Below are 25,175 nucleotides of genomic sequence, written 5' to 3'. Positions count from 1 at the left end.
CCCCTGATTAATGTGTGGTGGGTTTTGTCCACTTCCCGGACCAGGATGGTGTCATTTAAACAACTTTAAAAAAAGGCGAAAAATCGACAGCCGCGGACCTGAAAAACGGGCAAAAAACGAAGCGTCAGAAAAGTGGGATTTTTTGCCTTCTTTAGGTCCTGCCGGGACCCCTGATTAATGTGTGGTGGGTTTTGTCCACTTCCCGGACCAGGAAGGTGTCATTTAAACAACTTAAAAAAAAGGCGAAAAATCGACAGCCGCGGACCTGAAAAACGGGCAAGAAACTAAGCGTCAGAAAAGTGGGATTTTTTGCTTTCTTTAGGTCCTGCCGGGACCCCTGATTAATGTGTGGTGGGTTTTGTCCACTTCCCGGACCAGGAAAGGTGTCATTTAAACAACTTTAAAAAAAGGCGAAAAATCGACAGCCGCGGACCTGAAAAACGGGCAAAAAACGAAGCGTCAGAAAAGTGGGATTTTTTGCCTTCTTTAGGTCCTGCCGGGACCCCTGATTAATGTGTGGTGGGTTTTGTCCACTTCCCGGACCAGGATGGTGTCATTTAAACAACTTTAAAAAAAGGCGAAAAATCGACAGCCGCGGACCTGAAAAACGGGCAAAAAACGAAGCGTCAGAAAAGTGGGATTTTTTGCCTTCTTTAGGTCCTGCCGGGACCCCTGATTAATGTGTGGTGGGTTTTGTCCAATTCCCGGACCAGGAAGATGTCATTTAAACAACTTAAAAAAGGCAAAAAATCGACAGCCGCGGACCTGAAAAACGGGCAAAAAACGAAGCGTCAGAAAAGTGGGATTTTTTGCCTTCTTTAGGTCCTGCCGGGACCCCTGATTAATGTGTGGTGGGTTTTGTCCAATTCCCGGACCAGGAAGGTGTCATTTAAACAACTTAAAAAAGGCAAAAAATCGACAGCCGCGGACCTGAAAAACGGGCAAAAAACGAAGCGTCAGAAAAGTGGGATTTTTTGCCTTCTTTAGGTCCTGCCGGGACCCCTGATTAATGTGTGGTGGGTTTTGTCCAATTCCCGGACCAGGAAGGTGTCATTTAAACAACTTAAAAAAGGCAAAAAATCGACAGCCGCGGACCTGAAAAACGGGCAAAAAACGAAGCGTCAGAAAAGTGGGATTTTTTGCCTTCTTTAGGTCCTGCCGGGACCCCTGATTAATGTGTGGTGGGTTTTGTCCACTTCCCGGACCAGGAAGGTGTCATTTAAACAACTTTAAAAAAAGGCGAAAAATCGACAGCCGGACAAACCTTCCTTGTCCGGGAAGTGGACAAAACCCACCACACATTAATCAGGGGTCCCGGCAGGACCTAAAGAAGGCAAAAAATCCCACTTTTCTGACGCTTTGTTTTTTGCCCGTTTTTCAGGACCGCGGCTGTCGTGAATTCTCCTTTTTTGAGGCTGTTGAGATGACAGTTCTTGCAAAAAGACAACACATCACATGTCGGTTCTACTGATGGGCCATGTTGTTTTGTTTAATATTCTCAATCTTGTGTTTGGCCGTCATGCAACACTTTGAACTCACGAGTGTTGTTGTTTACTATTTGCACATAATATCAGTGAAAAGGAGCATGTCCCGTTCTCACCTGCAGGAAGGAGTCTTTGTCCCGGTCAACCAGCACAGTCCAAGCCTCCATGAGGATATGCAAGGCGTGCTCCTCAACGTGATCAAAGAGCTCTTCAAAAGCAGGCGTCAGCTTGTCATATACCCCCCTCCTGACCTCCTCCGGGACACTAATGCTCCTTTTGGCAGAGCTGATGAGATATTTGGAATACAGAAGCTGACAAAAGGAGATGAGAGGAGAAGTTATTGAAATCACCGCTGGGGTGATTTGATTACAAAAAATACTTAATTAATGTGTTTGAATGATTTGTGTCCTCACCTATTTTGCTTTTTTATTACATTCTCAAATAACTTATCTAATTTCTTATCTATTTTGAAGCCTGCAGTAGATTTCCCGTTTATGTACCTGAGCCGCTCTCTGCACTCGGTAGGGATCCAATCCATCCTGGTAGAAGAGCTCGTGATAGTGCTGGAGGTCGATCCAAAAGTAAACCGCATTGTTCCACAGCTTTCAATGAAACAAAGTAATCATCATCAGACACACTGACAGTCTGCAAACACCATTGAACACATCATGGGGTTTGTAATTGAAATAATGTTTAAATTAAATGTATATGTACTGCATTCTACTCTCTGGTGTATGTGGTACTATTACCTATACCTGGTTTCCAGACTGCTCACAGAATTGGGTGAAGTACGAACCAGCACGAGGGTCAACAAAAAGTGCCTTCAGCATGTTCTCCATCATTGTGCAGTCTGGTGATTGACATCTGTCAGAGTTAGACTGCTAATAAAAGTAAAAAAAAAACAATGGAGAGTCACATTAACGAAACCTACCTTTAATTTTGTCTCGTTTTCTATCCCTCCCAGCCGCACATCTGCTGTGTAATATCCTAATACTCTTACCTGAATGTGAACAGCATGCATGGATCCAACTAGTCCACTTTTAGGTGGATAATTGGGAAGGCTGACACACCGCTCGTTCCACAGCTCTGTGTCTTTTTGAACATACAGAGATGTCCAGTAGCGAGGAAACCTGTGGGGGCAAGAAGGTGAGACCTAAAACTGTACTGAAATTCAATACTATAATGTAAAAAAATCAGCAATATGAAGTAAATATAGTGATTATTATGGATGCAGTGGTTTTAACTACACGGTGTATTAAAATTGGTGTCTCAGCTGGGCTGGGAACGCCTCGGGATCCGCTTGGAGGAACTGGATGAAGTAGCCATGTGGACAGGAAGGCTTAGGCTGCTACCCGCTCGACCTAACCTCAGCTAAACGAAAGACGATGGATGGATAGATATTGCTAAATTCATTATTTTCTATACCGTTTATCCTCACGAGGGTTTCAAGGGGTGCTGGAGCCTATCCCAGCTGTCTTCAGGCGAGAGGCGGGGTACACCCTGGACTGGTCGGCAGCCAATCACAGGGCACATATACTAGACAAACAACCATTCACACTCACATTCATACCTATGGACAATTTGGAGTCAACGTTTTTGGAAAGTAGAAGGAATGCACGGGGAGAACATGCAAACTCCACACAGAGATGCTGAGGGTGGAATCGAACTCGGGTCTCTTAGCTGTGTGGCCTAAACTCTAACCACTCGGCCAATGTGCAGCCCCAATCTTGCTAAATATATAATAAAACTGTTTTCTACATTGTCAAGTATTATTAGAAATGTTGACCTAATTTGATTTGTTTACATGTGTACAGTACAATATATTAATGTAATGTATCAATGGAACATAATAGAGTCAAACATAATACAAAAATACATGCAAAAATGTCATCTTTATCATTAAACACTCACCAGTAGGAGATGAGTGACTCTGTGAGGTCAGGTTGTATTGCAGAAAGTCTCTCTTCCGTCCAGCAGAGAGAGGTCGTCAGCCCCAGCGTGGAGAGCAGCTCCCTGTTCAGACAGTTCTGACTGCTGCCCCGTAGGTAGCGACCCCTCATTACGTCCAAAAAGCTAATACGCAAAGAAATCATATACATACATTTAGAATGTATATTTAAACATACAATGTTGATGGTGTTGACATTATCACCTGTTTTTGCGCTCCCTGTTTTGTATCGTTTTGATTCTCTCGATGTCCAACCACAGATTTAACAACTTGCCTCCCGGTGTGCCTCGCAAAAACTCCTTCAAGCCATCAATGCCTGGTTTGTTGCCTTGGCAACAGGTACCATGGCAGCAAATATCCAGGACAGTTTCCGATCCCCTGCTGCAACGCCACTCAGACTTTACTTTTGTGTTTTCGTGGCTCCGTCCAGTCAACATGTATACAGCATCTTCAATCACACGTTTAACCACCTGTGCAGCCAGGTGGTCCACGTGGAGTTCAGAAGCCTCTTCTTGAAGTTGCATGTCTCCAGATGTAGCTGATGATTCCGGGGTGTCAATGCAAGCACAGTTGGAGACAGGGAAAGCTGGTTTGAGATGGAGGAACATGGAGGAACATCTGGAGGATTTAATACGATTTGTGTGCATTTTTCTGCTCTGGCCCGAGGACGCTGGATGATGTATTCCCACACAACCTGTTGGGGTGAAATGGCTTATATTTAGTACACATCTATAAAAATGACTGCAAATACTCATCCACAATAGTCCATCAATAGGATCATCTTTGAGCATAAACAGAGGAAGCCTGCTCTGAATTTCATTGGAATTTTCACCTTTAATAACGACATAATGTGTAAAAAAAAAAAAAGTAATCAGTATAATGTCAGACCTTGTTCCTTAATAATGTACAGTGATGGCGTCTAAATAAACGCCGCTACTAACATCGTTACTTTTTTCAGTAACGGGTAATCTAACTAATTAATTTTACTGTGAGCACACCATACCATTTTCGACATCCAGTTACTGCTCGTTACTGAAGCCGCCTATAAATATATCACCGACTTCATAACTAATTTACAGCGCAGTGAGAGTGTAAGAGTGTTGCAGAGTGACCAGGGAGGGGGTGGGGATAACCACATAAGCGATCAGGATTGGCTCAGGTTTATAAAGATTGCTTCGTCAGCCAATTAGAGAACTTAAATGGGCGGGTGTTTAGAGCCCATAATCAATAAGGATTGGCTAAGGTTTAGTCAGAGTACATCTTCAGCCAATTAGAGACTTTAGATGGGCGGGTGTTTAAAGTTGATAAGCAATAAGGATTGGCTAACGTTTAGTCAGAGTGCATCTTCAGCCAATTAGAGACTTTAGATGGGCGGGTGTTTAGAGTTGATAAGCAATAAGGATTGGCTAAGGTTTAATAAATTTGGGCTAAAAACACCCGCCCACCCAAGTTCTCTGATTGGGGTGGGCGGGTGTTTTTAGCCCATAAGCAATAAGGATTGGCTAAGGTTTAGTAAGATTGCGTCTTCAGCCAATCAGAGAACTTAAGTGGGCGGGTGTTTAGAGCCCATAAGCAATAAGGATTGGCTAAGGTTTAGTAAGATTGCGTCTCAGCCAATTAGAGAACTTGGATGGGCGGGTGTTTAGAGTACATGAAAATGAATGTATACCTTCAACAGCCTCAGCTGCTAAGTTATATCCTTTGGAATGGTGTGTTGGCGATTGCTTGGACAGACAAGATCTACATGTTCTCCTGGGCATGTTTAGATCATGTCCTCCTTGAAACAACATCTTGGATAGTCTGCAGAACACCAGGAAAACACAGCAAAAGACAATAAGTATACATTAAAGACATTTCTGGATTTTGAAAATGTAACTTCAGCAATGTTCAAACACAACATGCTAACAACCAGACTCTCAGACCCCAGGTAAGGTGAGTTTGAAACCCCTGGCCTACCTGTACTCATGGTAGCAGCTACTTTGAAGGAAATATGGCAATCTCTCCTTCCTCATCCACTGTATCCCCTGTTCTCTGTCCAGACACTGCAAGAGAGAAAGTAAAACATTAATATGAAATCAACACTTCACACACTCTTGATATGGAAATAGGAAACATTTTGTCAATTTACGGAGACAGTGTAATGGTTGTCCACTGCAGGGGTTTTGGTTTTTGTGAGGCCATTAGTGAGAGGTTGTGATTTGCTGCGTTCAAGTGCTGTTCTGATTGTCTTCAAAGTGAATTCAGCTGCTCCGCTAGCCACCTCAAACTGCTCAGTCTCCTGATTATACAGCAAAGCCTGTGGGAAAGACTGTCAAGGGATGGGTCAATTAATAACACAATAAAATTATTTTTTTGTAATCTTTTTGAAAAAGTGTTGCTTTACCGGCAGACTTAAAAATGTGTTGAACATATGAACAAACAGATCATCAGAGGTCAGGGAGTTCTCCTGTACGTAAGTAAACATGCATTTAGTATATGTATTTTGCTAATAGAAGAACTTGTGAAATAAAAAAATATATATAACTTCTCACAAAATTGTCCAGCGTAAGTTGTGGAAAGTCTGTAAGTAATAAAACAAAGTTGAAACAAATGAATCAAATCCAAAAGTAACGTTTGGAAACACATATCTTACCTGTGGAAATGGCAGCACTCATGGTTCACGCTTGACAAACATTCCTAATGTATTACTGCAGGGGAAAACCACTCACTATCCTGCTAATACACACAGCAGGTTGCTATGGAAGTGGACTCGATTTGTAAACATTGGGGGGGGCATAAAAGTTCAGCAAAAACCAGAGGGGAATGTGTGAAAATACTTTGACTTGTTGCATACATGCTATACATACATTCAGTCATTTGTGACTGTTAGAAGTCCCTAACCTCCATGATGATTGAAGTATTTCTTACCCTGACGATTTACGTGGAAGAAAAAAAATGACATTAGAGGCAACACACCACTAGATGTCGCCAAACACGTACAAAGCGATAAGGACGGCAGGAAATAGTTCCAGCATATAAAGAGCAAGCGGTGACCTGTATTTTTAATATGTAACGTTTAAAGTTTAACTTTGATGTCTGTTAGAAGCAGAATATTTTATAACATTGTCTTATTGTTATGAGTAACAAGTGGTTGCTTTTGTAAATATCACGTGATTTTGGCTGCGTGTGCATATTGGGTGTATTTACTGGGATCTCCGAGTGATCATGAATGCAGCGTGTATGACTATGTAAAGAACAAAGTACTTAATATGAATATTTCATTCTAGAGTGTATCGTGTTCCTTTATTTTTTGTGTACTTAAAGCAGCAATGTATTGTAATGTACATTTTTACGTCATCCCTAGCTCTTTGTAAAAATTATGTCTCTAATCCTTCCATTTGGACCATACAGTATAACATTTCTATTATCGGTAAAAGACCACTAGATGTCGCCAAACACAAATGTTTTTTTTTACCAGCGACTGTCGGCAGTAAATAGTACAGTAGCTCATAAAAGTAGCAAGCAGGGTTATTAAAAAAATCTAATTTATTTAAAAATCGCCTGAAAACAAAATCAAAACACACCAATAACAGATATGAAAAGTACATCAACCACTGACTAAGAATCATGTGCAAATGAGACTTCATGAGTAAAAACAGGACTCTTGTTGAAAAATGTGGGGAAAAAATTACATGTAACACACACACACACACAGAGATCCGTACAGAAGAAGCTCTCATGTACTATGTACAAAGTACTTTCTCCATTCTAGCCTATTCAGTGTCAAAAAATATGTCTATAAAATAACCGAGTAGCAGCTAAGAATGCATTGTCTGTTCATAGTCTCCTAATGCTTCGCCTCCTTTGGGCACTTCCTGGAAGTAACACGTCCTTCTTGTGAAGTCCTACAGATTGGCGGTCACATTCTTTGGAGCCGTGGAAAGCACACAAACAAGCTGTGCAAAACCTGAAAGAACAGTCATCTCTGGTGCAAACACCTTCACCTTTCACCGAATGACATTTGGCAGGATGCTGACAGCGAGGGCAATGTCTGAGGCATTCATCATTGAAGAGGGTTTTGGCAACCTGAAAGAGAATGAAATATGTCATAATGGTAATTTACCACCTTCTCTGAATAAAAAGGTCAGGTAATTAGTATTTTTTTGTCACACAACACATCTAAATAAAACAAATAAAGCTTTCAAAACATGTAAAGAAACTTGCCTCTACGAACTTGTCCCATTTCCTGCTGCTACCCAAAGGTAAAGTGCGAGTTCCAGACTGCGGGGTGCAGTGAATGGATGTTGTGGATTGAGTCTGGATGGTCTGCAGGACCGATCTTTTAGATCGAGTCAGTCTGTTTTCAGTGTCAGGCACAGTCCCACCGACCTGAAAGTGACAAAATATAACAGGACAATGTTGTGAATATGATTCATTCAGCTGGAACAGCAATTCATACAATGCATAACTACACCAAGTTTTCGAAAAAGCCTTCGTAAGCGCTCACAGTTGGAAAGAAGGCTGTGCTGCTACACTGGAACTGTGACATTAGGCTTACTATCGCCTTTGTGACATCCATTTTGTGTTAATTTCATATAGAATGATGCACAGAGTGAACCCTCAGCCTGTGTACCACAAAGATGGAGCAGGTGCGCATACACGTTATGATTTATCGAGGGCTCATAATTACCATCCTGTGAAGACTACTTGACTTTAATGCTTGCTTATTAATAGGTATATATTGCTTTAATTGTTCCTGTACCTCTCGAGAAGCTTCTACTTCAAGTCTGTGACTCTCTCTTCTAAAGCGAGCTTGCTTGTCTTGCTGGATTATTTCTTCCCATCCTTTGCAAACATGACCACACCTGTAAAAATAAAATCAATGAATGAATGTATCATGACAATATTTACTTAGACCAGAGGTTTGAAGAAGAGAAGTTAAAAACTGTAGCCAGTAGAGCACCAATAAAGGTGAGCCATCTTGTTTGATATCTTGAAAAAAAAACACACACACACTGACATTTGAGGGTATAAGAAATAATGTAAAGCACAGATAATAGAAAAGGCTATTAAGAGGATAAAGCGCTGACCTGTTGATACACTCAGCAGACAGGAGGCCAAGAATAACAGCCAGGATGTGCCTGAGGTTCCGTTTCCTGAGCTCAGTCAATATGTCCACCTTCTCCAAGCCCATCTTGCGGCCAATCAATCCCGCCAACGGCATAGTTGTCTTGCACACTATGGGGGTCCGAGCCAGACTTTCTGCTAACCTTATCTGCTCTTTCAGACTTGGACTTGAGCCAGCAAACATCTGGGCCCTCTGCTGAGACAAAATATGGACCATCTGCAAAGCAGGTGTCAACGACAGATTGGCCACAGTTGTCTTGAGAGGAGTTATTTCAGAATTCACAGATTTGGCACTAGAAGGTGGCTCGCTGTGGAGTTTAACTGTGGTGTCTCTTAGCGGAGTGGTACCGCTGTGTCTAGTCGAAGCCAACCCACCAGAGGAAGTGTTGACATATTTAAGAGAGAGGACCCTGCGAGGGGTAGCACTGATAAAAACATCGTCATCTTTAGAAGTGCTCTGGCGGCATTGTTGATGCGTTCTGTCAGACGGGTCTTCTTCGGACTGCGAGCCTCCTTCCTTAAGAGTGGAAAGCCTGTGTTGGCGTTGCAAACGGGAACGGCGTTTTGCATCTGTCAGATTTGGAGTTCCAGAGTTTCCTTTTCGGGAAGATGGCAGCAATTCTTGGAACGAGCCATCGTGATTGACGGAGGAGTCTTGGGATTCATCAGGGGTGAGGGAACTGAAACCACTGTCCTCACACAGAGACCTGCAGCACGGTTCAGACATGTTCTCAGATCATTCAACTCATTTTAACATATTAATTATTTCAAAGAGTGCATACCCGATATGTTTAGGAGTCTGTGTGGACGATGGTGTACACAAGACATCCGAGGAGTAATACAGGTTGCTTGTCAGGTTGCCAACCGGCGATGGAAGATTTTCCTTGGATGAGGTGCTTAAGCATGGGGATTCTCTGACTTGATCAGAGACACTGTTCCTGTCCCTGAAATCATCCAAGAGTGAAATATGCCTCTCCAAACTGTTGCGGTGACACAAGCCGAGAGTACCATCTTCAAGAGTTGAGGTCCTCACTTGGGAGAAGAGCAGTCGACGTTTTCTACCTGATAAGGAGTCCTGCTTCAAGTTTAATGCACTTGAATTCGAAGTCTGTGGCACGGTGTCAAGAGATTCAAAGGACACACTGAGCCAATGATCATATCCAGGGGATGAATTTGCAGTGCACGGAGATCTTTTGGATTGATCACTGGTGGCATTGCACATAGGTAGTCTGTGTCGTAATGGCGCATCTCTCTTGTATACTTTAGGGGTTTCACACCAGTTCACAGCGGAGGTTTGCGTTACCCTGTTGGAATGTTTGTGCAAAGGTTGTATTAAATCTCTGGTCTTCTCCTTGGGTGTGACCGAGGGTCTGAAATTCTCTTTTGGTGTGTCACTGAAGTCCGGTAAGGAGCTGCAGGAGTTCAGCCCACTGATGCTATGTGGACTGTGAAAGAATCCCGAGTAGCCACTGTCAGAACTCTCACAACGCTGTTGGACTTTGCAGCTGCCATAGTAGACACTGGATTCAGGAGTGCACTGCATTGTTATCCTCCGACTGTTCTGAGACCTTTAGATGACAAACACAAAAATTAACTGAGAAATGCAATTTGAGCTTGAAGATCAAGAGACAGATTACTTGCAGATGTAATTCCTTGAGGAACTGCATGTAAATGTTGGAACTGTTACTTAGCCAAAATGGTAAATGAAAATATTGAATTCATTTATAACCATACCCACATGCCTGATTGGATACTTATTAGCATTAGGGGGACCTTAAAGTCCATATGCTTTTGTAGCCCAGTTTCATATAAAATTAAATCTAAATGTAAATCCATGTGTGGGGTAAGATTACTCAGTTACAGAAATATTGGCAGAAATTTGGAGCACATTTTGAACAAGCAGATCTATTTCCTCCTTCACAGTTATGTATACTCTTAAAATAATTATTGAGTGGCTCTTAAAAATATATACTGTAGCATTGCTTCCTTTATTTATTTAGGCAATTAATAACATAATCCACATTACTGCCATTTTCATTGGACCTTCTTTGCAGCTGATTCATTAGTGTTGCCATTCCACCTGTTGTGCTTACCCTGATGATGTCCATGTGGGATTCAGTAGGACTACGGTTCTAGACCTTCTCCATGTCTAAAGTGCCTTGAGAGAACTTCTGTTCAGAATTTCTATAAATAAAATTGATTAACCTTGAATAATGCCTCTTTATTTCTTAAAAAATATCTTATAATTATTTATAAAGCTATTTTTCACATTATTTGGTATTCAGGAAATTGTCTACATTCACGTGTCTGGTTAAAATTGATGCAATTTTACTGACTCTGTGATTGACATTGCAATGACATTTTGTTTGTTTCTTTCGGCTTTTTCCTGATTAAAAATGATATAAAAACACTTACTTCAAGCAAGACGACAGAGGACCCTCGGATTTATTGAGGCTCGGTTGGAAAGGCTCAGTTGACACCGTGTGCCATTGTTTCCATCAGGTACACCGGCAAGTCATACCAGCAAGTTGCTATGCTTTGAAATGTGGAGCCAACTTTGGCTGGTGTCACGTGTTTCCTGTTTTAAGCTCTGAGATGCTATGATTAATTGTATTACCGCCATCTACAGGACTGGAGTCTGAATATCATGCAGGGAAAGAAGTAAGAATCAAAATAAAAATTATGACGAGGATCATTTACAATTTACATTTACAATTAAATCATATGGATATCATTTATCAATTACAGTTACGGGTTTTCCTTCAAATAGTTAGATGGATTATTTAATTGAATAATTTTCTCTCTCAGATGTAAATAATGGCTGTTGTGCATCGTTGTATCCTCATTGAAGACAATTAGTATATATCCACATGAATATTTATTAAAATTGCTGTTTATTTACCAGTATACCATATAGGTTTGTTTTGTTTTATACATGTTTTCTTATCTTTTAAATAAAATGTCGTTAGTCGTCATTCAAATCATGAGTTTGTTGGCTTGTGCTCAATCTTGACGCCTTCTGATGACGTACCACGTACGACTTGCCTGTCTCCACGGCAACCCTTCAAACAACAGCTATAGAACGTCTCTTCTAGAGCAAGAGCAACGACTACAGTTAACAACGAGACAAAGTTGAATATTTGTGTTCACACTGATAGTATTGGCTTTATTTTCCTTTCTTTTTTCCCCTTTATCATTGTTTTCCCTTTGTAGTAGCAGGAGTAGTAGGTCTTAGACATGGATGCTGCTTCCTTCCTTCAAAGTAACTGTACTTCTAATTCTTCCACTGCCAAGATCCCTGTGGAGCACTTGGAATATGACTACATTGAAAAATGCAAAGATACTAAATACCTGGAGAAAATTCTTCGATTATTGAGGTAAACAGCCATTATTTGAATCAAACTTGTCTCATTACAAAGATAAGTTGTGATGATAGAAAACCCATATTGGAGAGTCTGTGCGGACGTCCTTCAAAATGCATTTTTTCATGATATCGGGTGCATTTTCATTCGTATGCATGTTTTTTTATTACTATATTACTTATTCATCTTCAATTGCTTGGAAAATTAAGCTCGTTTAAAGCTAGCTTAAAGCTAGCTTAAAGCTATTTTCCGGTATAAAATCGGCTGTAACTTGTTTAATATTTGGGGTAGAGAAGTGAATGAGTTATCAAATTAAAGATATAATTAATCATATAATTGACATTACAAATAAAAACAATGCAACAGTGTTATTAAGCCTTCATATTCATATTATAATTTGTAAGTGGTAACTATTTACTATATTGATATTCTTACTACTGCTAAAAGTAATTGGTGTTGTGATTGGCTGTGTTTTGATTAGATCTGGCAAGGAGGGCATTTATCCTCATCTGATTGAGTTTTGTGAGAATCATCTGGAGAAACTAGACCCTCACAGCCGAGCACTAAGGAAGGAAAATCCAGTTTCCACATCCTCCAATCTTCCAGAAGATGAGAGGAGCCTTATTGAACAGGAGTTGAGGGTGTGCTACAAATTCATTACCTCGTGGGGGCAAAATTTCTGTAGAATTTTACTCAAAAAGTTTACATTTTGCATGCAGATGTGGCAAGATGAAAGCCGAGAGACAGAGATGTCTCTCAAAAGGCATTTGATGTTCGAAGATGATGTGGTTCAAAGTATGCCGCCTGTAAGAGGGTCCAACTACTCTGTTCCGCTCAGTGGGGTAAAACATGTCTAATGTCTCGATCAGTATTTCTACTACATTCATACATGGGAAGATAACAAGTTGTTTTCCCTGCAGGACTCTGCTCCGACAGGAAAGTGGAGGTCTTCGAAATGTATCAAACCACGAGATTATCGAGAATGGGACAAGTAAGTCATTTTGTTTTTAAATAAAAATCATAGACCTGGGTGTCAAATGTGTGGCCTAGGGGCCATTTTCAGCCCGCAGCTTGGTCAATAAGCCAAAGCTAAGATGTCAACGTTTTGTTCATTAGCACAAGGTGAGATCACAAGTAGACCACATTGACATTTTCTAAAAAGTATAATCTAACGTCAAAGTTTGATATAAAACAGCCTGCATCCCGATTACACAGTGCTAAAGGCGATAAAAATATTTTTAATTAAAAAAAAATAGCAGTATTTGTTATGGTATGTTGTTTCAGGCAAGCAAGCCTCACGAAGAACGATCACATGGTTCCATTTGCACAATTCAGCATGACTGAAAAGGAAGAGTTGGAAGAAGCAGATCTTATATTGAATCCTACCCCTTCCCCATAGCTATTACTGTTTTTTGTCCACTACGAATCAATTGTTAATAATAGGAATACATTTAATAAAACAACACACAAGGATGCTGACCTCAAAGCCGCATCAAGTTGTCTTTAATTTCTTTGTAGTTGATGTGATCTTAAGATATTTTGTGCAGTTATTCGATGTCTTTGACAACTTTGGCATCATCCGGCCTTGAATTTTCCCTTGCTTCCTTAAGTCTTACATGCCATTAATTGTTTATTTCAGCTTACTTCTCTGCATCAGCAATGCTACCTGATGCTCTGTTAGAGCAACATCATGCCCGCCTCCATTGTCAGCTTCACTGGAGACCTCCATGTTATGTGCATCAAATGCGACAAATTATCCTTCTTTAAAGCCAGGAAAAATCTTTAAAGTCCGGGAAAAACAAGCTGCAGGCCTGAAATGGCCCATGGGCTGCACTTTGGCCACCCCTGGTTTAGCATATGTTGACATTTGTTTGGTTAGTTTTAGCATCTCTGGCATCTTTAATGCACAAAATGTAGCAAAAAAATGAATGTATATTATCTAACCTTGAACATCTCATCCTGTAGGTTTGATGTGGAGAAAGAATGTCAAAAAATCGATGGCGACTTTATCAGAAACGATGAGCCTGCAAGTATAACCACAGAACACCCCAAGGCTGAAGTGGATCCTTCATGTAATACATGAGGTTTTTCTTGCTCATGCAACATTGTGTTGACTTGGGAGTACGACAATTTCGAATAATATCTGAATACATCCAGTGCTGACAACTGAGGAGAAGCTGCTTCTGGCAAAGCGTGAAAAAGACAAAGGCAATGAAGCTTTCCGAGCCAAGGATTATGAAGAGGCAGTTGCATACTATTCCAGGTTAGGTTTCCATTCCATTGAACTGTAAAGGAAGGTCTAATTGACCTTTATCGCCTCATCATCGCAGGAGCCTGTCCATTATGCCCACGGTGGCTGCATACAATAACAGAGCTCAGGCAGAGATCAAGCTGAAGCATTGGACCAGTGCCATGAAGGACTGCAACAGTGTACTGGAGCTGGATCCCTGCAATGTGAAAGGTGTTTTATTCTTATCTACATTATTATAACAGTATTTGTTCTTTAGTAGTAATACTACATTTCCTGGTCAGCTCTGCTTCGCCGTGCCTCCGTCCACAATGAAATGGGAAACGGGCAACTGGCTGTTGAAGACCTGACAACTGTGCTGAGAGAGGAACCACATAACGTTGTAGCCGCTGTAAGTGATTTGAAGCAGTTGCTTCATTTGTCCACTAGGTGTCGCGGTCTGTCATTATGACTGCATATTACAACAAGTAGTGTGGGCGGATACTCTACATTTTGGTATCGACGAGTTAATAATACCACCCTAATAATAATAATAAGCACACCTAGCAAAAATTAGTTGGAAAAGATTGACGTCATTCAAGAGTTGCAGTTGTATATAATAGTGGTAACATTTGCTGACGTACGTTATCGCATACTCTGATGTGGGCAATGATTTGTGATGTAGCAACTTCTGGCTGAAACTCCAAAGAAGATGACAGAACTGCGACAAGGAAAGCAGAGAAAAGGCAAAAAAATCATCATCCAAGAAGTAGAAGAGGACGATGAACACAATAAACCCCAGCAGATCGGTGAGAGATGTTATTAAATCATTTTTTTCCAAACTCTGGATTTGCACATTTTAAGTAGTTGATCCGAATTCATCCCAAATCGAACATTCTTGGAGGTTTACCAGCACGGTAATTCCAGTTTTGTTATGCTTTATTTATGAACAATTTACTCGTACAAGTAGTAATAAACTGAAATCCATAGAAAATCAGAAAAAAGCCTGCCTTGAGAAATATGATGCACTGTCAGAGAATTAGTCATTTAACAATGTGTTTCCTAATGAGCAAAACCTTATCATTCATATAATTTGATACACATAATTCACATTATAAGCTACTGTACATAATTTAAATCCCTTCACAATGGATTTTCACATTTACAGTAAAATTGGTACATTATCATACTGCATCTTCTGTGTATAGTAAAAGTCTATACACACAAATTAGGATTTTGTGATGCAAATAAATGATGATTCAGTTTATTGTGCTACCACAAAACAAAAAAAAACTAAAAAAACTAAAAAAAAAAGATATTTTAGGGAGAGAAACTGAAAGAGAAACCTGCAAGAACATAATAAATATGCACACTATTCACCTAATACTTTGAACACACACCAATTACAGTGACAGTATGTTATATACGTGAGTACACCCTCATTTCTGCAAATATTGTAAATCTTTTAATAGGACAACACTAAAACACTTGGATAACAACAAAAGTGAGTACACCTCTCGTAAAAATGTCAGGCTTGTGCCCAAATATTTAATGTGTTAACACCAGGGCTGTCAAAGTTAACGCGTTAATGATATGTGTCATTGTGTTTTAATGTTTTCAATGTGTTTTAAAAGAAATTAAATGAAATTAGGTTTGCAATTTGGATTAAATGTTTTATGACTATTGCGAATAAGTGCGGAAAGATGCATTGAGGCAATTTAATATTTAATAATAATCCTTTCTAGGCTTTTTACTCAAAAACATTTAGAATTTAAAACCAGTATCATAATTAAACTAATCTTATTTTGAGCTGACACAAATAAACAAAAACATGTTAGTGCGAGAGGTCTCACTTGCTCACATTTTGTATTTGCTGAACGTTTGTGGGCGAGTTTAAGAGCTAATATGCTAATAATGAAGAAAAATAGTAATACAAAAATATGCTTGCTGGCCCAAAAGTTCCCAAATTGATATCCCTTTACATAAAATTTGATGTAATTATCGGTGTAGTTGCACATCGAAAATATTTTTCCTACTTATTATAAATAAAAACATATTTCCATCTGTGATTAAATGTGATTAATTATGGATTTTTAATGTGATTAATCACGATCAAATATTTTAATCGATTGACAGCCCTAGTTAACACATTGCACTCGTCCAGAGCGTCTATAGAGCAACTATTCTTTTTCACATCCTCAGTTCTTTGACACGAGGTGCCATATTGAACTTCGAACCTAAAACCTTGCAACAGTAGCAAATCACATGACCTTGGGGTGAAAATTGGGTCAAATTTTTGCAGTTTAACTGAAGGGCGTATTCACTTTATTTGCCAGGAGGTTTAACATAATGGTTATTTTGTGGGGACAGCAAATTTACACAGTTATCTAAATAGTACACTTGTGATTTTACATTGAAAGTGTTATTAATTTAGTGTTGTCCCATGAAAAGTTGTAAAAAAATATTGCAAAATACTGAAATACCGTTTGCCGGTCTTAACTATCTCCCTATATTCCCATATAAGCTTCTGTATTTGTTGTCATGGGCGATGGAGTGCAGGTGTAACGCCGTGTCCCGCCATCATTCCTGTTACAAATGCCCCTTAAACCACAGACCACACTGACGGCTTTGAAAATCCCCTCCCTCCAGACCACGTGACACGTTAACCGCATGCACACGTGTTCTCCCGCCCCACCCCCACCCAACCAGTGCTCTTGTAATTCTTCCTGCCGCTTCCTGGAACTCCTCCTCTTATGTGGCTCGATGTCATGCACGTCCTAACCCTCCCCCAACTGTGATGTAACCACTGACTGCTTCCTGTGGGTGTGTTTCATTGTAACCTCTCCCCGGGAACCCCCCCCTCCCCTCCCTTCCTACCCTCTAGATCGTCCGGTTGAACCAAGCCAGCTTGTGGGAGGGGACGAATGCTCAGCTGCTCCTGCGGAGAGGGGAGACATGGGTAACGCACAAAAGAGGCCCCATGGCAAAGGGGATGGGGCCCCGCACAGCGAGTCCGCTAACTCCCATCACGGACACCGGAGGAGCAAAGGTAGCGGCTCAGACAAGTTCAAAGTCTCACAGGAGTCCAAGGAAAAGGTAGCTAATGGAACGAGCAAGAGAGGCTCAACGGTGTCGGGGCAGGTTGATCAAGTCAGTAGCGGCAAGGAGACTCCAGTTGGTGGAACTGTTGGGGAACATGTCAATCTCGATGTACTGTGTGGAGCCCTCCCCATGTCGCTATCCCGCTTAAAGAATGAAGGAAACCTGCTGTTTAAGAATGGACAGTTTGGCGATGCGCTGGAAAAATACTCTCAAGCTATTCAAGGCTGTACAGATGCCGGTAAGTATGAACGTGTTATTGTTACTTATACTGTCTTTACAACACTTATTGTACTATATATGACACTCAAGTACACTTGTGCCACAATGACGTTAGATAACATAACATACTGATTAGCATCTTAGACATGTCACATGAAACTGAGAAATCTTCCATCACTTCTATTTGAATACACGTAGCTTCAAATCATGAAAGCTGTAATTCAAAGGTCATGACCTTGCCGGTATGACAGCTTTCCCGTTCGCCAGTTTCAGGCTAAAGTTGCCCGTATGAGTTTAAACACGCGTCACATCAGTTAAGATGTGGACTTGAGGACGGACTGTCACCCAAGAAGAGTGATGTGTCACTTTGGAGGTTGCTCTAAACGGATGGCTTTTCTGTGAGTCGCAGCCTGGTGCTAAGCCTCTCTGCTCGGGTCACATGACTGCAGGCCAGTGACTGTAAAATCGGATGAGACTGGAGCTGTAAATCTCACAGCGGAAGTGAGAAAGTGAAAGACACAATATCAGATGGATGAAGAGAAACTGATACTTCCTCATTATTGCTCTGGATTTCATGACACTAGACCACCGATTCAAGTTTCCTCCACTGAAATATAGCACGTGCCTGCCTTGGCCATCACCCGTAATCTAATTGGAGCTAAGATAAGCGTATTAATGTACTGTAGTCTAAATACACAGGGCACATTAGCAACACGTGCACCACCTCATAACACTAATCCTGACTTAGCTTTCGCAAAAAAGCTATATAAAAAAAACAGTTACAAAGGCACTCACTGAAGTACTTAATTTTTTTTATTGCTGCATTTTTCTTTTAATAATTTATGATAAATCACGACAGTAGATGAAATTTCTTGTTTAGAGAAAATCTGTCTGGTGAGAACAGGTCAGCCAGAAGCCATTCAGAAAGAACTATGGCATCGCTACTGTGAATGATTGAAATATAGTAACCATTGAACTGCACATTAATGGCTTTATGCACACTATTAACCTTGCAGTCCAGCCTACCTCTGTGTTTCTTATGTCATGCATTTATACGGTTATTAAAGTGGTCAACGAAGGTGAAGTATCTGCTGCACAGACAAGCGGGAGTGGAGCTCCACTTTTTACCAACATGTAATGTAGGGCTGAAACGCTGCATAAACCCCTCCACAATGCAACCCAGTCCATCCAGGTTTATTGCAGAAATACAAGGTGGAAAAATAAAGCAATAATATAACTAGAAAAAGCTAAAATGTTGAAACTAATAAAAACTCAATGGTTTGTTTTTAAATATTGTATAGCATTGTTTATTATAAACGGCTTATTAAAAATTTGAAATATGAGAGGACAGCTGAACAGCCTTACCAATACTGACACCTCAATTGGAAAAACAGCATTTTGAAAATGCTGCAAAAGGTCAGTATGAATTGCTTGTGAGAAATACCAAATGCCATTTACAATGTATAATTTATTAATATTACTATTATAACATTAGTGGTTGATTTGTTGACAATAATATTATTTAGCACCAATTAGTGGGACAAGGAACATTCCAAAATGAACCATGCGTTGTTATGTGACGTTGTTAAAGAAAAAAAAGTTTAGTTTATCCAGTCAGTCTCGTCGACCCAATATCGTCAGTTGGGCGTCTTGTTACACTCGGACAATAGAGTATACTTCTCATCTATTATAGCAAATATTTTTTATTATTACTGTCATTACCTCTACATATGTCATGTGTTTACATAATTTGTTTGCTTGTCTTTCAGGTATTGATAGTCCAGAGGACCTATGTATTCTATACTCCAATAGAGCAGCTTGCTACCTGAAAGATGGCAATAGTCAAAACTGCATACAGGATTGCACAAGGTGATTCCCAGTCTTTGTGTTTGCGCGTGGAAATTTTAGTGAGAAGGAAAATAATAGCTATTTTGGTATATGATACTATTGGTAGGTATAATAATGTACTATTGAGTGTACACAAACATATGGAAGATGGTCTGCCAGCAACATTGGCTATACAGTACTTGCGTAGTACGACATCATCGCATGTTATAATTGTATAACTGTAGCATTATTGTTTGTAAAAAGTAATTTTTAATGCAGCCTTTAGATTGTGCACATAAACAAAACAAAGTGTCCACTTCGTGCATATATCGTGAATATGCAGACTTGATGCTATACTCTTATTGCCAAATATATTTGAATACTCACAGAGCTCTGGAGCTCCAGCCATTCTCTCTCAAGCCCCTCCTGCGGCGGGCCATGGCTAATGAGTCTCTGGAGCGCTACCGAAAGGCCTACGTGGATTACAAGACTGTGTTGCAGATAGACAGCAGCGTGCAGGCAGCACACGACAGTGTTAACAGGTATTAAGATTGACCTCTCACTTCTAGCCAGGGGAGGCTAAAACTAAATATAATGGAAAGCAATACTTTGTTTCTTTAAAACTACTTCTACGTCTACTTCCGCCTATTGTCATTTAGGATCACACGGTTGCTTATTGAGCAAGACGGTGCAGACTGGCGAGAGAAACTCCCGGAAATCCCGACGGTTCCCCTGTCAGCCCAGCAACACCGCAGAGAGGATCCATCCAGCGCCGAGGTCATCCAGGCTCGGGCCGAGAAGGCTGCTAGGGATGCTGGTTAGTGATGGAAAAAAAAAAAAGGGGCGCATTACTTGCTGTTTTTAGACTGTCCACAGACAGACTGGAGGATTACTGTGTGAGAACAGAAGCTAAAAATATTCCCTTAAGCTGGGAAGGACTTGAAGAAGCAGTTTGTCTCTGCATGAATGAGCTTTTAACATTACACAATTATTATTAGTACACCTATTGGGATCGAACACCGTTATTATTATTACAAAACACAAGGTTTCAAAATCTTGTGAAAAAGCTCATGAACAATTCCTGCAGTGGAAAAGAGAATATAAACCACACAGGTTAGTGGTATAGTGGAGCTCAAATTGAGATATATTCATTCATTCATTTTCTACCGCTTATCCTCACGAGGGTCGCAGGGGTGCTGGAGCCTATCCCAGCTGTCTTAGGGCAAGAGGCGGGGTACACCCCTAACCTAGCATGTTTTTGGAATGTGGGAGGAAACCGGAGAAAACCCAAACATGCACGGCGAGAACATGCAAACTCCACACAGAGATGGCCGAGGGTGGAATTGAACTCGGGTCTCCTAGCTGTGAGGCTTGCATGCTAACCACTCGTCCGTCCTGCAGCCTCAAATTGAGATATAGTGCAGGCCAAATGGTTGAACACTTCTCATCATTCAACAATTTTTCTTTATTTTCAAGACTAGGTCACATATAGACAAACACTCACATTCATACCTATGGACAATTTGGAGTCGCCAATTAACCTAGCATGTTTTTGGAATGTGGGAGGAAACCGGAGTACCCGGAGAAAACCCATGCATGCACGGGGAGAACATGCAAACTCCACACCGAAATGGCCGAGAGTGGAATTGAACTCGGGTCTCCTAGCTGTGAGGCTTGCATGCTAACCAAATTGAGGTATAGTGCAGGCTAAATGTTTGAACACACCTCATCATTGAACATGATTTCTTTATTTTCAAGACAATTTATATTGTACATTCTCATAACTATGAATGAACTCATGGAATTAACAAAAATGCATGAAATAACTACATATTTTAGACATATGTTATGTTTTATAATTATTTCTAAGACCAACAGCAGCTAAGGGACAGCTGTTGGGATACTAGTTTTCTGTCAAAAAGTGGAGATTATTCAAATGACTTTTGTGTTTGTCTTCCAGAAACAAAAGCAGAAGTGCGTTTTGCTCGTTTGAAGGAAGAAGGGAACATGTGTGTGAAAAAGGGCCAATACCAGGATGCTCTGGGAAAGTATTCCGACTGCCTTAAGATGAAACCAGAGGAATGTGCGATCTACACTAACAGGTTAGTCCATATTCGGCGCTAAGGAGTCAATCATTTTTATTTGGTGTAAACATTTCAAATTGTCATGTTTGTTCCTATTTTATGGAATCCCGGCTCGTCCTGAATATCGTGTTGAATGATTCTCTTATCGGGCGGGAGAAAACATGTCCCAATGTTTTCCATTTTGGAACTCCCTTTCTTTCATGAATAAATGGTTGATTGTGTGATGCAGCTGACAGGGATAACATCCTATTGTGTTTGTGTTTGCTTTTGTATGTGTGACTCAGCTGTACAGCAGCTTACACTTTACACCTGAGTAAACACTCGTTTACATTATGGCCGTTTTGGGAAGGGAGTGTCAAGTGGAAAAATCCACAGAAATTAATCCTGGTTATGCTTTTTTTTGTTGTATTCTGTTCATTCGTTATCAGAATTAGGACTGCATTAAACGATTTTTTAAATTGATTAATCTAGAAAATGGTTTTTCAATGCATCGATTAATCTAACGATTAATTTTTAAATCTGATTTCGATTCATCTCCCCATAATTTCACCTCATAGCAATTAATACTAATTTAGCTCCATGAATAAAACCAATATATATATTTTTAATAAGTTCAAAACTGAATTGTATTGAACAATACAACAATAAAGTGCACAATGGAATCTTATAACAAAAATAATATTATATTGTGCAAAAAACACAATCTGAATCAAAATATAAACATCAAATAAATCAAAATAATAGCAGCTGTGTGTGTTCCTGCAAAAGCACTTTATCTTAACCTCTTGCTTTCCACCGCCACTCTCACTCCATGTGTGTGTGTGTTTGAGTGGGTACATGCTCTGTGTGTGCGAGGCTGGAGTACAAGTTGCGTTGGTGCTGTCATTGCAAACAAGGAAAGAAAAAAAAATTGAAAACTTACATCCTATTGCGAGATATTTTCTTCTCCCCCGACTCCCCCGCTGCGATTTGATGCCGTCATCGATGACATCGACGCATTGTCCCAGCCCTAGTCAGAACATGATAGTTAAAATGCCGATGAGAGACAAAAGTCACAAGTGGTGTGTGTGTGTGTGTTTACATCAACAGAGCCTTGTGCTTCTTGAAACTGGAGCGATTCATGGAGGCCAAACAGGAATGTGATGCAGCACTCAAACTGGAGCCAAGTAATAAGAAGGCCTTCTTCAGACGAGCCATGGCCAACAAAGGCCTTAAGGTGAGAAGAGCTGGCCATGAGGAACGTCTATCCAAGAGGTGTTCTTCTTCAATTTGCATGCGTTGTTTACAATTTATTTAAGTTCGAGTTCTGTTCCTACCATACGTAATACTGATTTGTACTTATACGTATACTATATATTACAGGAGGTCTGTATATACGTATAACAGTGTAATAATATAACAGTCTGACTCACGGGAGCATCTTACAAACATTACTCATCACACATGAACTTAACTACTCAAAAGGTATACCTCAGAAATGTACAAACATGTACCAATACAAGCCTATGGAAAATTAAAAAAAGTTTTCCCATAATGCATTTCATTTGTGCAAACCATTTAATTGGAGGACAAGCAGCATAGATAATGGGGGCTGTCCCTGCAATGCTGCCTTTGACCGCCAGAAGACCCAGAGCCCAAAGGGGGGCTGATGTTATTGCAGCACACCAACAAATGTGTTGCACGATGGGAAAACAGCAATGGCGGCGTGTAGCAATGATAATTGAGTTTGCTGGTGTTGTTTTGACATGGTTCGACTACTCAACCATCTTGTCAACCTTACAATGTTCTCTTAAGATGTTAAAATACGGTGTATGCTCCCACGCAATCTTAACTAGTTCTTGGGGGGAGTCTTGTTACAAGAATATATTTTAAAAGAATTTATGGGCGTGCGTTCCTAACCACTGAATGCTGTAAACCCGCATTACTATTTTTATTATTATTTTTATTATGTTTGAATGTTGTTCCGTGTCACAGGACTACCTGGCATGCAGCTCAGACCTGCAGGAGGTGCTGCAGCAGGACCCCAACGTGCAGGAAGCAGAGAAGGAGCTGGAGGAGGTTACAATTCTAGTCAAGCAAAGTCTGGATAAACCCAGGAAGATAATCCCCATTACAGAGGTAAAAACGTGGCACAGGTCCACAGCCCAAGGGTTCAAACCCTTGTCTGAATGTACGTTAACCGTGTTAACTAGATTAATTTATTTTAACAGATATAATGGAGTCTATGGCAAGGCTTTGCATGATATTACACCCGGTTAATAATCTAAAGTATTTGAGTTTAGTATATACTCTTATCATGTAATAATGTGTGCATTTAACTTCATCAAGCAACCTTGTTTATTTTGTAAGTGAATACCACGCCCGGTTTTTGTTGCTTGACCTGTTTTTCAGGTATTACATTGCCCGGTAATTATCCTGTCCATGTAATTATTTTCTTTGTAACATAAAGAATATGAATGCTGTATATACTATATTATACATGTAAAATGGGACAGAATGCTGTAAACCCACTTCCTGTCTTATCCTTTGTCCCCCTCAGGTGGATAGTGATCATGAAGCATCAGTTGTTCCGAGCTCCGATAATTGCTTCAGGGAAGAGTTCAGCACCAAAGTGCAACCAACCAACGCCTACGAATTCGGCCAAGCTTTAAACAACGCCTGCGGCAGCGGCAACATGGCGGCGTGCGCCGACATGCTGGCTTCAACAGACCCAGAGAAGCTACCACAGTTTTTGAGTACTCACCTCAACGGGCAGACCATGAGCTTCATCGTGAAGGTGCTGGACTCGAACCTTCTGGAGAAGGACCCGAACCTAGTTTACCAACACCTCAGTCATCTACATACTGCTGACAGGTTCTCGGTAAGAGGAGCTTTGTTTAGTATAAAAAGTAGCTGCAAGTTTTTTGCCAATGGGTATTTTATTATTAAGTATTAAATTAAGTACTTCAAACATAGTTGCGCGTGGTGATTAATCATGATTAATTAGAAAAATTATTAATCTGATTTTTTTTGTATATCCACACCGTATAGTGAATGAATATATATGTAATTATGTTTTTGCTGTTTCCTCAGGTTGCATTGATGCTGCTGGAGAAGGACGAACGCAGCCATGTGCATCAGCTGTTTGAGCACCTGTCAGCTGTAGAGAGCACAGAGTTCACCAAGAATGACGTTCAGAACCTGGCCAACATATACATCTGAACCGTCCACCTCATCCGCCCGGATCAGCTGCTGCACCACCACACCTCTCGGGTCTATGCAAAACTGTTGTGTGCAGGCTGCTGCAAAATGTGTCCCAAAGCAATATATTCAAATGGAAACACATTGACTTTAATTGCGCTGTACTGTAAATGACCTGAGACTAAGTTTAAAGTGATTGCATAAAAATATATTTTTCTTTAAAAGGCAATTTTGCTACAGAGAATTACTTTTGTACCACTATTCATTTAAGTATTCACAGATTCAGAGAACTATTGAACTTGAGTATACTAGTAAATTGGGTCTAAAATGAGTTTTTTCAGTACAGGTGACCTGACTGGTAATTTTCATAATATCGGAATGTTGATATATGAGCATGACATTCAGGGAATTTGACGTTGGGCTAATTAAGACATTCCTTGCTGTACGGGAAGACCACAAAGTTCTAAATCTTATATGCTGTATTATTGTTATGGAAGACATATTGTAGATCTGCATGATCCTCTTTAGTACTGTTAAGTGCCGTATGGCAACAATATCTGTTCAACTTCTGAAAATACAGCTTAAAACTAACCCAAATGTTGTGTTTCTTTAAGCAGCCATTAATAATGGGCAGGA

At 40.4% G+C, this 25,175-nt stretch overlaps 3 protein-coding genes and 1 long non-coding RNA gene across 4 annotated transcripts in view; 1 reads left to right on the top strand and 3 right to left on the bottom strand.

Moving 5' to 3' along the window:
• rgs22 (regulator of G protein signaling 22) overlaps nucleotides 1–4,040 on the bottom strand; it is a 42,820-nt gene extending 38,780 nt beyond the window's left edge. Inside the window, exons 1-6 of the mRNA XM_058053566.2 lie at nucleotides 3,637–4,040; nucleotides 3,396–3,557; nucleotides 2,485–2,614; nucleotides 2,240–2,365; nucleotides 1,985–2,086; nucleotides 1,601–1,795 (exon numbers count right to left, since the gene is read on the bottom strand). Of these exons, the coding sequence (XP_057909549.2) occupies nucleotides 1,601–1,795; nucleotides 1,985–2,086; nucleotides 2,240–2,365; nucleotides 2,485–2,614; nucleotides 3,396–3,557; nucleotides 3,637–4,040 (1,119 nt within the window). The remainder of the gene's footprint in view (nucleotides 1–1,600; nucleotides 1,796–1,984; nucleotides 2,087–2,239; nucleotides 2,366–2,484; nucleotides 2,615–3,395; nucleotides 3,558–3,636) is intronic.
• Nucleotides 4,041–5,376: 1,336 nt separating this feature from the next.
• Nucleotides 5,377–6,176, bottom strand: LOC144898532 (uncharacterized). Its single transcript, XR_013627419.1, has 4 exons — nucleotides 6,065–6,176; nucleotides 5,816–5,992; nucleotides 5,561–5,740; nucleotides 5,377–5,474 (listed from the first exon to the last, which is right to left on the bottom strand). It is a non-coding gene; the product is annotated as an uncharacterized LOC144898532 (long non-coding RNA).
• A 763-nt stretch (nucleotides 6,177–6,939) lies between these two features.
• On the bottom strand, nucleotides 6,940–11,113 carry fbxo43 (F-box protein 43). The gene is made up of 6 exons (XM_058053402.2): nucleotides 10,954–11,113; nucleotides 9,321–10,106; nucleotides 8,502–9,245; nucleotides 8,174–8,276; nucleotides 7,636–7,800; nucleotides 6,940–7,497 (listed from the first exon to the last, which is right to left on the bottom strand). The coding sequence occupies exons 2-6, from the start codon at nucleotides 10,079–10,081 to the stop codon at nucleotides 7,249–7,251; spliced, it is 2,022 nt and encodes a 673-aa protein (XP_057909385.2). The 5' UTR covers nucleotides 10,082–10,106; nucleotides 10,954–11,113; the 3' UTR covers nucleotides 6,940–7,248.
• A 653-nt stretch (nucleotides 11,114–11,766) lies between these two features.
• On the top strand, nucleotides 11,767–25,130 carry spag1b (sperm associated antigen 1b). Its single transcript, XM_078790864.1, has 18 exons — nucleotides 11,767–11,915; nucleotides 12,382–12,541; nucleotides 12,620–12,742; nucleotides 12,821–12,891; nucleotides 13,866–13,972; nucleotides 14,058–14,163; nucleotides 14,231–14,361; nucleotides 14,433–14,539; nucleotides 14,813–14,936; nucleotides 17,012–17,467; nucleotides 19,218–19,317; nucleotides 19,665–19,817; nucleotides 19,935–20,092; nucleotides 21,236–21,377; nucleotides 22,449–22,575; nucleotides 23,334–23,477; nucleotides 23,899–24,219; nucleotides 24,432–25,130. The coding sequence occupies exons 1-18, from the start codon at nucleotides 11,776–11,778 to the stop codon at nucleotides 24,558–24,560; spliced, it is 2,799 nt and encodes a 932-aa protein (XP_078646990.1). The 5' UTR covers nucleotides 11,767–11,775; the 3' UTR covers nucleotides 24,561–25,130.
• Nucleotides 25,131–25,175: the final 45 nt, after the last annotated feature.

Source organism: Doryrhamphus excisus, linkage group LG5 (assembly GCF_037039965.1).
Source record: "Doryrhamphus excisus strain RoL-2023G ecotype Guam linkage group LG5, RoL_Dexc_Guam_v1.1, whole genome shotgun sequence".
Taxonomy (NCBI): Eukaryota; Metazoa; Chordata; class Actinopteri; order Syngnathiformes; family Syngnathidae; genus Doryrhamphus; species Doryrhamphus excisus.
The sequence above is the reverse complement of the archived record's forward strand: the minus strand, read 5'-3'. Positions and strand labels throughout refer to the sequence as shown.